Source organism: Limulus polyphemus, unplaced genomic scaffold (genome assembly GCF_000517525.1).
Source record: "Limulus polyphemus unplaced genomic scaffold, Limulus_polyphemus-2.1.2 Scaffold11, whole genome shotgun sequence".
Lineage (NCBI taxonomy): Eukaryota > Metazoa > Arthropoda > Merostomata > Xiphosura > Limulidae > Limulus > Limulus polyphemus.
In genome coordinates, this window is record NW_013665621.1 from 775,909 (window position 1) to 790,951 (window position 15,043).

Here is a 15,043-nt window from a genome sequence, read left to right on the forward strand (position 1 = left end):
CAGTATCACCGTAGAGAAAGTAGGGGAAAAAATGCTTTTTGGAGGGGGACATTTTATTATTCTCACCAACAGACTTGATAAGACTGATACTCCCTTCGGGCATCGTCATGTGAATTTTTTTTTGTTATATAAGTTGTAAATGTTGTCAGGGTAGCATCCTCCTCCTCCTCCTCCTACAGATCGATGGCTGGGGCTCACTCACCACAGGAGCTAGCTGCAACAATTGCGCGGTATGTAATTCGTGGCCGCGCTCGAGAAGATTACCTCGCATGCTTTCACAACCGTGCATCCAGTAAGGTAGAGCACTAGACGGAGAGAGCATCTCAGAAGGAAGAGAGGAATTATCGAAACGTTTCTATGTCTTAGAAAGAGGAAATCGTTCTAAGAAACAAACGTTCCATCTGATCGGTCTGTTCCACAGTCTCCTTGTGATCGTTAAAGATTCGCCCAGCTTATGTTGAGTGAATTTTTGTATATAAAAGACTATAAGTGAAACTGAATACTCGCTTTACAGTTTCGAACTTCCTTCTTTTTGTATATTTGAAGTATCATATCGATTTTAATAGCCAGGTGAGTAGGTTGTGCAAAAAAGGCAACTTTAAAGAACAACAACAACAAAAAAGTGACGTGATTTAATAGTTACTTCTGAATAGTTTTGAAAACCTAGCGGTTAAAACAACTACGTAGTAGAAAAGTGCGCTTGGAGACGTGCCAATTTCAAGGTGTGTATATATTTTTTGTATATTTACTTTTTAAAGCACTGCGAGACATATGTATCTGTATTTATAGTTATTATCTCTATTAATCTTCAATGCTTATTACGTTGTTCTCAGCTTTTCAACTAGACAACCTCAATAAATCAAACTTCTTTACTCTGAAAGAACGGATAGAATCCACATAAAGTTTTCTCCTACACTCCAATATATATAAAGTTGCTATTCGTAACATTTCTAGCGTTGAATGAGATGAGCTATAATTTCCAGTTGGTTTTGTTATCCAATAGAAGTGAGCTGTAGTTTCCAGTTGGTCTTGTTATCCAATAGAGGTAAGCTGTAGTTTCCAGTTGGTCTTGTTATCCATTGTTATCCAATAGAGGTGAGCTGTAGTTTCCAGTTGGTCTTGTTATCCATTGTTATCCAATAGAGGTAAGCTGTAGTTTCCAGTTGGTCTTGTTATCCAATAGAGGTAAGCTGTAGTTTCCATTTGGTCTTGTTATCCAATAGAGGTAAGCTGTAGTTTCCAGTTGGTCTTGTTATCCATTGTTATCCAATAGAGGTGAGCCGTAGTTTCCAGTTAGTCTTGTTATCCATTAGAGGTAAGCTGTAGTTTTCAGTTGATTTTGTTATTCATTGTTATCGAATAGAGGTGAGCTATAGTTTCCAGTTGGTATTGTTATCCAATAGAGGTGAGCTGTAGTTTCCAGTTGGTCTTGTTATTCATTGTTATCCAATAGAGGTGAGCTGTAGTTTTCAGTTAGTCTTATTATCCAATAGAGGTGCGCTGTAGTTTCCAGTTGGTCTTGTTATTCATTGTTATCCAATAGAGGTGAGCTGTAGTTTCCAGTTGGTCTAGTTATTCATTGTTATCTATTATGAACGAATATGTTTCATGTTACAGCTAACTTTCGATGTTTTAATTTTTGTTTGTTTGTTGTTTTAATGCAAAGCTACACAATATTCGCTCTGTTCACCATGAGAAATAGAACCTCGGATTTTAGCGTTGTAAGTTCATAAACTTACCTCATATACACTGGGTGATTTGATGTTTTGTAAACTACTAGGTGTTATACTTTTCATATTTTACCCAGTTTTATTTAATTATAATTTTATTTAAATTTAATTTAATTTTGTTTCAGACTGCCAACTTCGTTACTCCAAAGGTCTAACTAAGTAAGTCCTACTGAGAACACAGCCTGCGGGTTAAGTAAAGAAGATTAAAGTACCAGTATTAATCTTTCTGAGCGAGAAGATTGTCTTCACTGCAATGCTGAGAAAATTCCTAATGCCCTTGGCAACGAAATTTATTTTATTCGGCCTTTTGTCGAACTATGAAAAAAAAGAAAAAAATTGTTTACTTAACGGATGCTAACTTATGAGTATCATAAGATGCATATAACAACACACTAGTTTGTTGACGAAAACCAAAGATATTTAGCTAAATATGATCGTTAAGAGTCTCAACACAGTATGGTATTTTACACTTACAAAAAGCTCTAATGGGATATAAAACACTGCGTATGAAATAAATGAATGCTTAACAATGCTTAGAGCACATATACGTGAGTTTTGAATTTTAATGTGAAGTGCTTACTGGATTGCACTTTCTTTTCAATAACCATACATTTAAAACTATTATCTAGAACCATTGTTTTCAAACTTTTCAGGTTCCCGTACTACTTTCTGTTTAAATGGTTTTTAAAGTACAAACCCAGGACTAACCTAAAGAAAAAGGAAAAACTAGTAGCAAAAAGTTAATACTTTTAACACTTACTCATTAGTGGAAAGAATGTGATCGTATTTTCTGGAACACTTGAAGAACGTGATGCTCTTTTTGTCAATTTGAAAGGAAGAAAGCTTTGTTTGTTTGTTTTCGGTAAAACATAAGGCTACACAGTGGACTATCCGTGCTCTGCTCATCGCAAGTATCGAATCCCTAATTTTTAGCAATATAAACCTACTGACTTAATGGGGAAAGAAAAGGCAAGTCTAGAAGTGAAGAAGTGAAAGGAATAGGGTGTACATGTACGCGGAAAGCTTACTTTGTGTTTATTACAATTTTGTAGATTTTACATTAATTTTTTCACAGTTTGAGAATCACTGATGTAGAAGTTTATTTTATTTCCTACATTCCGTCATTTCTCTAGTTTCCTACAGTTTCAATAGTTTACTGTTTTCTGTATTTCCTTAATCTATATACTGCAATTTTTCGATTTCTTATGTTCTATTATTTCTATGGTTTTCCTAATTATCTGAAATCAGTAACTTTTCTTTATTTATTTATTTTACCACTTCCTTATATTTTGGTATTTTCCTAGGACACTTCACAGCTCTCTAAAAATTATTTAAAGAATACAAAAACTAGCAAGATTCAGGCTAATTAGTTCAAATGTGCATCCGTGAGTTTTCCTCTTTCTCATTTTTACGCTGCGATGGGTCCTCACAATATAAAAACAACAGTTGAATGGTTCTTTCACATTTTCTTTTTATACATTGGTTGTTTAGGATAGTTATCTTCTTAAAAAGATTCTTATGTATTTTAGTTTGAGTCTTCTTTAATTTCTCTTCTAAATGTTGTATAGTTGAAGTACTGAGAGACAGTTGGAGCAAAAGTTTTATTTTTAAAATTTTGCTCTATACATTTTGTTTAGTGGTTAGTGATTAGAAGGTGGTGCCATCTAACAAATAATACGGGAATTATTATCCTATTCTCATTTGGCGGGTGTAGCTGGGAGTCAGTTAGAAACAACTATTTGATTTTTAAAGGTGTACTCTGCATATTTTGTTCAGAGTTTAACGTCTAGCAGGGGACATCACGTAGCTATCAACTAATTCACACTTGAGCAATGAACAACTTATTCGTAGAACTGAAAGATCTCTTTTATAACTTTATTCTTTCTTTCAAATATTTTTTATGTAAAATTGGTAATAAATTGTTGAGCATGTTATATATATCAGAAAATCGTTTGTCACTAAAAGCGGTAAATAAAATTGACAAAGTATAAAACTTCATCTGAAAGAACAAAATCCGCAGCTAATATCATTTGATAACGTTTTTCTTTGATTGGATAAAGCTGACTGAACCTGAATTTATAGGTGCAATTGTGTTGCTGATTAGAATGGCTTTTTACACAGCTTTTTGAGGTATGTGAACATTAATATAAACTACTAATAAATGCTAAATATTTATAAATAGCTTATGATGGCGGACGAAAACAAAGACAAGTTAAAGACAGAAACAAAGAGCTCCTCTAATGGTCAGTCTCCTCAACAAGGAACCGGCGAAGGATCTGACACGGGGAATGCAGAATCTATCTTGATGACCAAAGCTCCAGAGGATGACCTTCCTGAAAGAGGAAACTGGGTTGGCAAGTTGGACTTCATCATGTCTTGTGTTGGTTATGCAATTGGGCTCGGTAACGTTTGGAGATTTCCATACTTATGTTACAAAAATGGCGGAGGTAAGAAAGATCATCCATTATATTCTACTTTGATAATATGTAAAAGACTAGTAGAAATATATTTCTTAGGTTAACTATAAACTTTTATGTTCACAAAAGGGTTTTTGTTTTAAATTACTTCTCGTTTAAAATGAATTCGTAAATTTGAAAAGCAACTAATTTTTACAAACTGTTTATGTACAATTTGTATTCGTTAAAATATTTTTATTTCGACACCTTTAGTAATTAAAAATAATCATTAATATATAAAAATTATTTTGAAAAACACACACAGACCGAGTTTACTCGTGGCTTGCACAAACTAACGCTAAAACTACAATTTTAGATTAAATCAATCAGAAAGCTAATTCACTCAAAACTCTTCGGATCTCTTCACACACAGAGATAGATTAAACAAAAGTCTTTCATATATATATTTTTCTTTCGTTGAAGATCTAACAAACACAATTACGTTCAACTCTAAGATGTTATTGATGCGAAATATCACGTTTCGATGCTCAGAGAGTCTGCAATTGTCATATGAGCAAATCTATCATCAAGATGGTATCGTTTGCATGTAGTCAACCAGTTTTAGATATTAGCTTTGTAAATTGATTGTTACAAACAGACACTTTTCAGTCAGTGTGAATAATGATGAACAACTGCGATTTCCCGGGAATTACTATCATTAAGCCCGCGCGCAGTCACTCGGCCAAATGTGTGTGGAAATGCTTTGTCGGCTTCGGTACTTCCTGATGTGCTACGAACGGAATGTGTGATATTTGCTGGTTTAAATTAATGTTGATGTTCACTGCTAAAAGCTATTACGACGCTGTACATTGTCTCTTGCTAGATAAGCTAGCCGAACATGCCATTTTCAGTGCACAGCAAATACTTGTGAACCACGAGGTATCGTGTTCTTTCTTAATTAACGTTACGGAGAACCTGTATGTGTGATCTAAGTTTAAAAGATTTTTTTCCTAGTTTTATACAAATGCCTATGATCACTAGGTATCGTCTTCTTTCTTAATTAATGTTGCGGAGAACCTATATGTGTGATCTAAGTTTAAAAGATTTTTTTCCTAGTTTTATACAAATGCCTATGATCACTAGGTATCGTCTTCTTTCTTAATTAACGTTACGGAAAACCTGCATGTGTGATCTAAGTTTAAAGTATTTTTTCCCTAGTTTTATAGAAATGCATATGATCACTAGGTATCGTCTTCTTTCTTAATTAACGTTACGGAGAACCTGTATGTGTGATCTAAGTTTAAAATATTTTTTCCCTAGTTTTATAGAAATGCATATGATCACTAGGTATCGTCTTCTTTCTTAATTAACGTTACGGAGAACCTGTATGTGTGATCTAAGTTTAAAATATTTTTTCCCTAGTTTTATACAAATGCCTATAATCGGTTATGGAAAAAATAAACAGCATTATTTTAAGACGTTTGCATGTATTTAAGATGGAAAATGTTGTTTGTTGTTAAGCACGGGCTAGGAAGACATTTTCCCCTTTAAATGGGTAAGATTGAATATTCTAAGTTAGATTATCGTGTTTCATATTGGCCGCTGTATAAGTGGGGGCAATTTCACTTTTTTTTTTTGCATGCAGGACTGCTGTAGGTTGACGTATACGAATCTAAAAAATGACCCTAGAAATAGCACCTTCACCTCCCCCCTTACCTTAATTATAGACTTACAATGCTAATATTCAGAGTTCGACTTCCCGCGGTGGACAGAGTGCAGATAACCCATTAAGCTTTTCATTGAAAAAACAACAACATTTTCATAGCAGGAAGTTGTTCGTAGTTGTTGTATTTTGTAAAGATGAATGATTATCTTATTATCTAGTGTCCTACAAAGTGCCCTTTCAGCTGTTGGGGCGTTATAACGTGACGGTCAATCCCATTATTCGTAGGTAAAAGAGTAGCCGAAGAGTTGGTGGTGGGTGATGTTGACTATCTACCTTCCAGCTAGTCTTTCACTGCTAAATTAGAGCTGTCGTGTAGCTTTGCGCGAATTTTATAATAACCCAATCCTACAAAGTAGGGACTCCCCCCAGAAAGTTGAAAATCTGGATGCTATGAGATGCATTTTCAGCCTTTAGCGAGACAAAATGTCTGTTAGGAAGCTTGGAAACATTAATAATGTTTAAAGTTTCTGTAACTCTACTTTTTAACAATTGTACTGTAAATGACCACTTTGGATTTTAAGATTTGTGCCGACATAGGTCTTTTACCTGCTGCACCACGTTGCCGGTTAGGGAGGCATGTTTCCCTTTAAATTGGCAAGATTAAATATTCTAAGCTAGCTTATCGTGTTTCATAGTAGCCGCTGTAAAGGTGGGGCAGTTTCACTTTTTTTTGTAAGCAAGACTCTTTTGGGTCGATGTATGACACCATTTTGTTGTAGACCTCTTCTGACATAACTCTGTTGTAGACTTCTTCTGAAACCACTTTTTTGTAGACCTCTTCTGACATCACTTTGTTGTAGACCTCTTCTGACATCACTTTGTTGTAGACCTCTTTTGATACCACTTTGTTGTAGACCTCTTCTGATACAACTTTCTTGTAGACCTCTTCTGATATAACCAGTGGCTGCGCCCAGCACCAAAAAAAAAAAATTTGGGTGGGGAGAGCAAATGGGGACAAGCCAAATTTTTTTGAGCAAAACAAAACATCTTATACTCACATGTAATTTTAAAGAGGCTAGTTATTCCCCCCACCATTTCCCCGAAATTTTAGCGTGCTAAATTACATTGAGCCAACGTTGGTTTTCAAAAGGTACTTTGTATTGAGTTTTGAAACCCCAAGCACTCACAGTCCTAGGAAAGGATTAACAGGTTTTTGATCATTCTAGCATATCCAGCATTTTTTTTTTGGGGGTGGGGAATAACAACTCCCTTTAAAAGTGGATTGATGAATAATGTTCTTTCCAGCGTTATTTAATTAAATAAATATTCATTTTCTGCAATAGTACCATTAGTATAAAAAGTGGGGTTAAAGGGAATATTTATTATTGTCGGACATATCTGGTTGACTTCTAGTATACAGGAAGAAAAATAAACATACCGTAAAACGGTGGTACGCGTGCGAATGTGTTTTCTTGTTATACACATTACGTTTGCTCTATGTATGATTATATGCAGGACTAAATTTTTGGGAGCAAACTGAGGGGACAAGAAAAAATGTTTATGGGTAAATGCTCCTCCGTTGCCTCTCTGTAGCGCCACCACTGGACATAACTATATTGTAGACCACTTCTGACACCACTTTATTACGATTGTTTTAACACCACTTCTAACACTATTACGCTTGTTTTAACACCACTTCTAACACTATTACGCTTGTTTTAACACCACTTTGTAGACCGCTTCTGTCACCACTTTATTACGATTATTTTAATACTACTCTGTAGACCGCTTTTGACATCCCTTTATTACGATTGTTTTAACACCACTTTATTGTAGACAGCTTCTGACACCACTTTATTACGATTATTTTAACATCACTTTATCGTAGACTGCTTCTGACATGACATTATTAAGATTGCTTTATTGTAGTCCGCTTCTGATGTCACTTTATTAGGATTATTTTAACACCAATTTGTTGTAGACCGCTTCTGACAGTACTTTATTACGATTGTTTTAACACCACATTGTTGTAGATCGTACTGTACTCGCACTTCACTTTCCCTTCAATATTATTAAGATTGTACTTATTTCTATTAGCAATTGATCCATAAGAAAGTTAAATATAAAAAGAAAATTCTGTTTATTACTATATTAATAATGCACAATTAAATTAGGCTTAGGATTCGTTTTGGTTCTTACTGGGAGCATATTTTCCTTCGTCTCTCTCTTTATTCGTTTGTTTTTTATAAATCGTTTTCCAAACCATGCCAAGCACACCTGTTTTCCTTATATCGGATTGAAACGTTTCATAATCATAGGGGATTTTGTAGTTCTCAAATCCTCTGAACCTAGAAAATCCGCTGCTCTTCCAATAATTATCTAACCGCTTGGTACTGTAATCTTTTCATCCCTTAGAGACACACCAAAAATAGGTCGCTTTATCACCTCTCTGAATCCAAACATGTTCTTATACCGAACTTCATAACAAGGACGAGTCTGCCATTTTAATTTGACTTCCAAAATGCACAAATCATACATAATGAAACCATTTTTTTATGGCTAACGGATCTTATGACACAACTTCACATACTGTGAAGTAAATCAAACTTTATTGTTACTTTTGAAAATTAATTCTTTGCAATGGAAACCTACGAAACTAAACAAATGAGATATAAACAGATAGAAAAAATAATAACACCTATTTTTGAAATTCGTTTTGTCCGAAACTAAATTAATTTGGTTATGTCACTTCTTCTCTGTAATAACCTTAATTCCAATTAATTTTGAGTCGGCTGGTATTTTTGTAAGCCAATAATTTTTACACCCGGGTGGTCGGCCCACACGGAAACCATACAGGACGACAACGTTCGGCGACAAAGATTGGAACTCGTGAATACCAGATTGGGAGTTAAGCGACCTAACAACTATGTCACTGATAAGTAAAAACATTCTCACAAGGTTTAACTTTTAATCTTATCGTAATTGTCAGGGCGTTTTTATATTTACGAGAAAAACTTAGCTGAAATAATAGTATGCTTACGATTAGGGAAAATATGAGGCAGTTTTGTTTGTGATAAGCGGTGTCTCAATCTAAATGTCAATGAAAAAAAAATTAAAAAGACAAACAGCCTTTATAGCACAAGAAATAACATTCATTCCAATTATTTTACGTTTGTTTGTTTGTTTTTAAGCGCCAAGCTGCTCAATGGGTTATCTGTGTTGTGACCAATGCAGGGATTGAACCCCCAATGATTAGCGTTATAGGCTTGAAAGCTGAACGCTGAGTTATCGGGGGTAAGTATTTTTTATGAAGAGACACCAACAGGAGTAAAATGTTATCATGTATTGCCTTGGAGCACTGAATCAGTTTTTGTTTCAGTAATCCATAATTCATCTAATTTCACATTTAGTATTGCCAATGTGAACAGTACCTTAAGTACATATGGTCCGAATGGCTAGGTCAGAGACCATTCATAATCTTAAACTACTGACCAGAAGGAGGTCAAACAGTCAGTAGCAGCACTCGTCGTCACAACGATGTTGTCCGCCTTTGAACCAAATAATGAGACTGACTGTCATTCTTAACACGCACACACGTAACTGAAAGAGCAGCAAAATGCTCAGAGACATCACCGCGGGAATCATGGACTTTTCGATGCAACCCGAAACGTTAAGCACTGGACCACGCTAAACCTCCTTTTAATTAAAATTATCCGAACAAAACCAATATTTCTGATAAACAACAAAACGGGGAGAACAGGCGATATTATTTATTTAAATAACAACGTTCTTCATTTCTGGTGTTTGAAATATACATCGTTTAATGATTATTTTTTTATGATTTCATACAGTGTATAACGTTGTTATTGTCATTGAAGCCAGTTAGCCGCAGAGATTGAACCCTAAATTTTAGTGATGTAAGCTTTCAAGTCTATCGCTGAGCTATTGGGGGGGGGGGGATATTTCAGTAAAGTTTTTCTGCTTTATGTACATAGCCAGCTCTAGAGGTGGGCGATATGTACCGTCGCACAGGGCACCAACCCCATGGGGTAGCAAAATCGACACTGCAATTAGCAGTTTTTGTCAGTTTTACAGCGGCACCACGGCCCACAATTTTGCTTAGGGTCGGCTCTAATTATGTATAGAGCGAGGATCTGATAATGCCGAAAGCTTAGTCTTGTTATAGAAAGTTAACTGATTTAATTTTTACTCTTTATTTTATGATTTGGTATTAAGTATTTTGATATTATTTTTGAATGAGTTACATTAGTATTCAATATGTGCTTTTTAATGTTTGATCATGATTTACTAACAGTATTAATTATTTAACAAATGAAATCATATGTTCTTTATAATTTGTTAAGTAATAGTAGGCTAAACAGACATCTGGCGTGGTAACTTTAAATCATACTTCTTTTTATAGGTGATGTCCATATACCAATGCTGATTTAATTAAATAACGACACAAAAATAACACAGTTTTTATTTCTTGCACACATACACACAAATAATCAAGCAAACATATATTATATATATATATGTGTGTAGAACACATCCAGTTAATCGTTGAACCTGAATGAGAGCAAACCATCGTTAATGTAAGCCTAGATTAATAAGAAGCAATTTGTTTCAATATATATATATATACAGTTGTTTGTATATATCATTATTACACCCCTAGTTTATAATCCATACAGTTGTTTGTGTGTTAAAATAATTCTAATCATTTAATCAGATGAAAAACACCACTCACAAGGTAGGTATAGATTTGTTTTTATGCAGATCAGATCAAACCGATAGAGAATACCAGTCTTGCAATATTTTCATTAGATATTCAATATCAAAGCACAGACTTATCGCAGTTTCTTGTATTCGGAAGAATCATGGATTGCCTCGTTTCCAGAAGAGATTGGATCATAATGAAAACCTTCTGCCTGGTTGAAGGCTTTTCGTCTAAGGGGTGGAGTCACTAAGCTTGTTTGTTCTACGAACAAGCACAAGTGCTGTGTTTTAAATATTTAATCTGCTTTGTTTGAATTCTCTTCATGGGTTGATTGGCCTTTACATGGATTAAATTGCATCACTCCTCCTGCCTCGAAGGCTCGATAATTCAATACTTTCCGTCAAACTTTGTCATTCATGGTCACTAACGCGTTTCGTAAGCTTGGATAAAAGTTCAACGTTTTGTATAAAACAAAACTAAAACAGTTTATAATCCATCGTAGGCTCCGTTACTTACTTTAAGTACTGACGATAAACAAAACTAGTTTATAATCCATCGTAGGCTCCATTACTTACATTAAGTACTGATATAAACAAAACTAGTTTATAATACATCGTAGGTTCCATTACTTACATTAAGTACTGATATAAACAAAACTAGTTTATAATCCATCGTAGGCTCCATTACTTACATTAAGTACTGATGATAAAACTGGTTTATAATCCATCGTAGGCTCCATTACTTACATTAAGTACTGATATAAACAAAACTAGTTTATAATCCATCGTAGGCTCCATTACTGACATTAAGTACTGATATAAACAAAACTAGTTTATAATCCATCGTTGGTTCCACTACTTACTTTAAGTACTGATGATAAAACTGGTTTATAATTCATCGTAGGCTCCCTTACTTACATTAAGTACTGACGATAAACAAAACTAGTTTATAATTCATCGTAGGCACCATTACTTACATTAAGTACTGACGATAAACAAAACTGGTTTATAATTCATCGTAGGCTCCAATACCTCACTAACACTAAGTACTGACAATAAAGATACAAAAACTGGTTTTTATTTCATCGCAAGATTAGGTACTAACATTGTGTACTGATATAAAAAACCTGTTTATAATTCGTCGTAAGATTCAGTACTTATATTAAGTACTGACAAAAACAAGAACTGTTTTTAATTCATCGTAAAATCTAGTACTTACACTAAGTACTGACATAAACAAAACTTTTGTTTAATTCATTTTAAGATCTGGTACTCACAATAAACAATCTGTATAAACAATAACAATGGTATTTAAGAGATTACACACTCAAGGCGTTGCTTTAACTAAAACATCAAGAAACACAATCAACTGTTTGTGTTTCAACAAAAAATACAACAAACTGAAGCGTTTAGAGAAAGGTAACTCCTCAACGGGAAATAACTGTGAAAGCTAGACAAAAGAAAATCGCAATGTATATGCTCCTGGAAAGATTGGCCTCTTCTAGATATAACACACGGAAGGAGATGAAAGATAACTCATTTCACTGAGTGTTAGAGTCATCTAACAGATAAACCGAGGAAGTTTTACGTGTTTTTAATTTTACATGAACATACCAAACACAATTCAACTGTTTATTAATTTTTTTATTTTTCAGAAAAAAAAATTTTCTCTGCAAGTAACTTGTTTAAGTGTCAGTCCTGATTATCAATAAAGCATAAAGGTAGTATTTTCCGAGATGTTTATTAACTGATGGGTAATCTAACGTGCTAGTAAGATATAAAACCGCTTTAGAAATTATCCGCAACTACTAACACCAAACGGAACATTTTTTTAGCCATTGTTTACAATCAGCATAAATTTCTCTGCTATTATTCACAAAATATAGCCATTTGTTTTTTTCTTCTTATTTCTAAATATAAATCGAGTGTCAATATGCCCCTTATACAAATATCTTCATGCACTATAAATCTACTAATTATGATGTTCAGGAAAATCGATTTTATTTTCACTCAAGTTAATAGATTCGAGATTAGCCCTGAGGAATATGAAAAACAACATGTAATTATTATATATTTTCGAATACACGGTTGTGATCATACTTCGCTAATAATGACCCATTTTTAAGAACCTTCGTTAGTAAAACTCTAAATTGGAGCAGGATCTTTGTTTACTCGTCTACGTGTAAGTAATGATGTAACTAATCAAACATAATTAATTAGAATATCATTTGACTTGAATCCAACTCAAACATGCAGATTAACACAGAAGTTTATTGTTTGTTTTCCGAAATTCGCGCAAAGCTACTCGAGAACTGTCTGCCTTACCTACTCTAATTTTGAAGTGTTAGACTAGAGAAAAGAAGCTAATCAGCATTACTCATCTTGGGCTACTCGTGTAAGTCTGTCATGATATAAAAGACTGTTTAGTGTAGGTTGTATTAATTACTTTATTTTGTGAGTTAGTATTTTATGATTGTTTCGTGTGTTTTTTTATAATGAGAGTTAAAAGCAGATGATTGTTGGAAGTTGTGTTTATAATTCATTGATCTTGAGACTATCGAATGTCGCGTGCAATACATTGACGTCGAGAATATAAAGATTTCTAGAAGGCAGGCAAACAATTAAGTGATAAACATACAAATAGTGTAAGACGAGTGGAAACAGTAGACATAAAATAGCAGAAGAGAGTAAAGTCACAGCCAAGAAAAAGTTCGGCGTGAAGTTAACTGCAGTAGAAATGATAGGCCTAACGTTTAACATAAGTCTAACATTTGATATGTTAGAGTAAGACTAACAGAAGAAAAGGAGATAAGAAGAATAATTTTGCTGTCACAGCGTGGTTCTAAAGTAATTGAATCAGCCTGAGTGCACTTTGACAAAAGGAATAGAGAATATTTTGAAGAAAGAAGACCAAACGATTACTGGAAAAGCAGTTTACGACTGCGGTAACTCGCGCCACAATTGTAAATGAATTATACACAGAATACTAGCGCAATAGTAATAGAGAAAAATAGATCGGCTTGTCAATTGAAATTCTAAAACAATTGAATAGGCCTAAGTGGACTTTTGAGAAGAAGGAGAGAACTATATATAGTGTTTATGATATGCCTATAATCTCTATAGTGTAAAGAATTTGTTTTACATACGTTTTACTTGTTCCAAATATATATGTATATTATTTTGAAAACAAGTGGAGTGAGTGTTGTTCGTTGATTTTTGAATTTATCGCCAACAAGTCACAGACACCTACATAAAGAATCCTAAGCTCAACAACACTGTATTTATTTATATTATTAAGAAGAATAAGTAAAAACCTTTAATGGCAATTGGCATAACATAACTTAAGATCTGACAATTGGCGAGCCAGCCAGGATTATACAGTGGTAAATGGCAATAGAAGAAATAAGTAGGCCTGTATACGGTTAACTGTAATAGTATCGCAAATAATGTGGATATTACAATCACGCTATATGACCATGTCAACTTTCAATAAATTGATAGAAATTGGAGAACGTATTGTTAAAAGAGAGAGAACTACGAGAGTTTGTTAAACAACAACAAGAACTAAAAAGAGAAGAGCATAGACAGAGAAGAGAGGAAGAAAGACTAAAAGAAGAAAAGGAAAAATAAAGACTAACAGAAGAAAAGGAAAGAGAAGAAAATGAGAGAAAGGAGAGGCTGGAAATAGAAAGAATAAGTGCACAAAGAGAGAAAGGAAAGACTGGAAATAGAGAGAGAAAGAATAAAAGTACAAATTGAAAACGAATAAAAAGAGAGAGAGGAGAGACTACAACTAGAGAGAATAACAGAATAAATTGAGATAGCAAAATTCGACCAACCGAAGGAAGAAGGACCCAAGAATGACAATGGAGTCAGGGCCAGCCGATCCAAGTTGCCCAAATTTGATGAACATAAAGATGGCATGGATGCTTTTCTGGAGAGATATGATTATGAAAGATGTGCCTAAAGTCAGAATTGGGACAAAGGCGGCTGAGCAGTCTGTCTCAGCCCACTTCTCACAGGAAAAGGCCTACAAGTATATGCAGGCATGACGTCAGAAGATGCCATGGATTATGACAAATTAAAAGCGGCTTTAGTGAAACGATATGAACTTATTGAAGAAGGTTTTCGTCGGAAGTTGAGAGGAGTAAAACCCGACACAAGAGAAACTGTATTTCAGTTTGTGGCACGTCTGCGGCGATATTTCAACAGATGGACTGACATGGCCATGTGTGAAAATAGTTTGAGGGACTGGCAGAACTATTAGTACAGACATGACACTATTTTTAAAAGAGAGAGCACCAAAATACGTAGAGGAGATGATCATGCTGGCAGAACAGTATATGGAAGCCCATGGAGTTAATATAACTGACAAGTCCAAGAATATCCAGTTAAATTCGAAACCAGTGATGGCTGAGCAGGAGCAGGAGTCTATCAATGGTGATAGGAGGTTAATAGACAGAAGGGAGAAGATATGCCATGTTTGTAATAAAATGCGACACATTGAAAAGGAGTGCAAGTCCATTACC

The 15,043-nt window shown here is 34.4% G+C and overlaps 1 protein-coding gene across 1 annotated transcript in view; it reads left to right on the top strand.

The window, feature by feature from the left end:
• The first annotated feature begins 224 nt into the window (after positions 1-224).
• Positions 225-15,043, top strand: part of LOC106478520 (sodium- and chloride-dependent GABA transporter 1-like) — a 65,728-nt gene continuing 50,909 nt past the window's right edge. The window contains exons 1-2 of the mRNA XM_022382419.1: positions 225-722; positions 3,913-4,177. Of these exons, the coding sequence (XP_022238127.1) occupies positions 3,916-4,177 (262 nt within the window). The 5' untranslated portion in view covers positions 225-722; positions 3,913-3,915. The remainder of the gene's footprint in view (positions 723-3,912; positions 4,178-15,043) is intronic.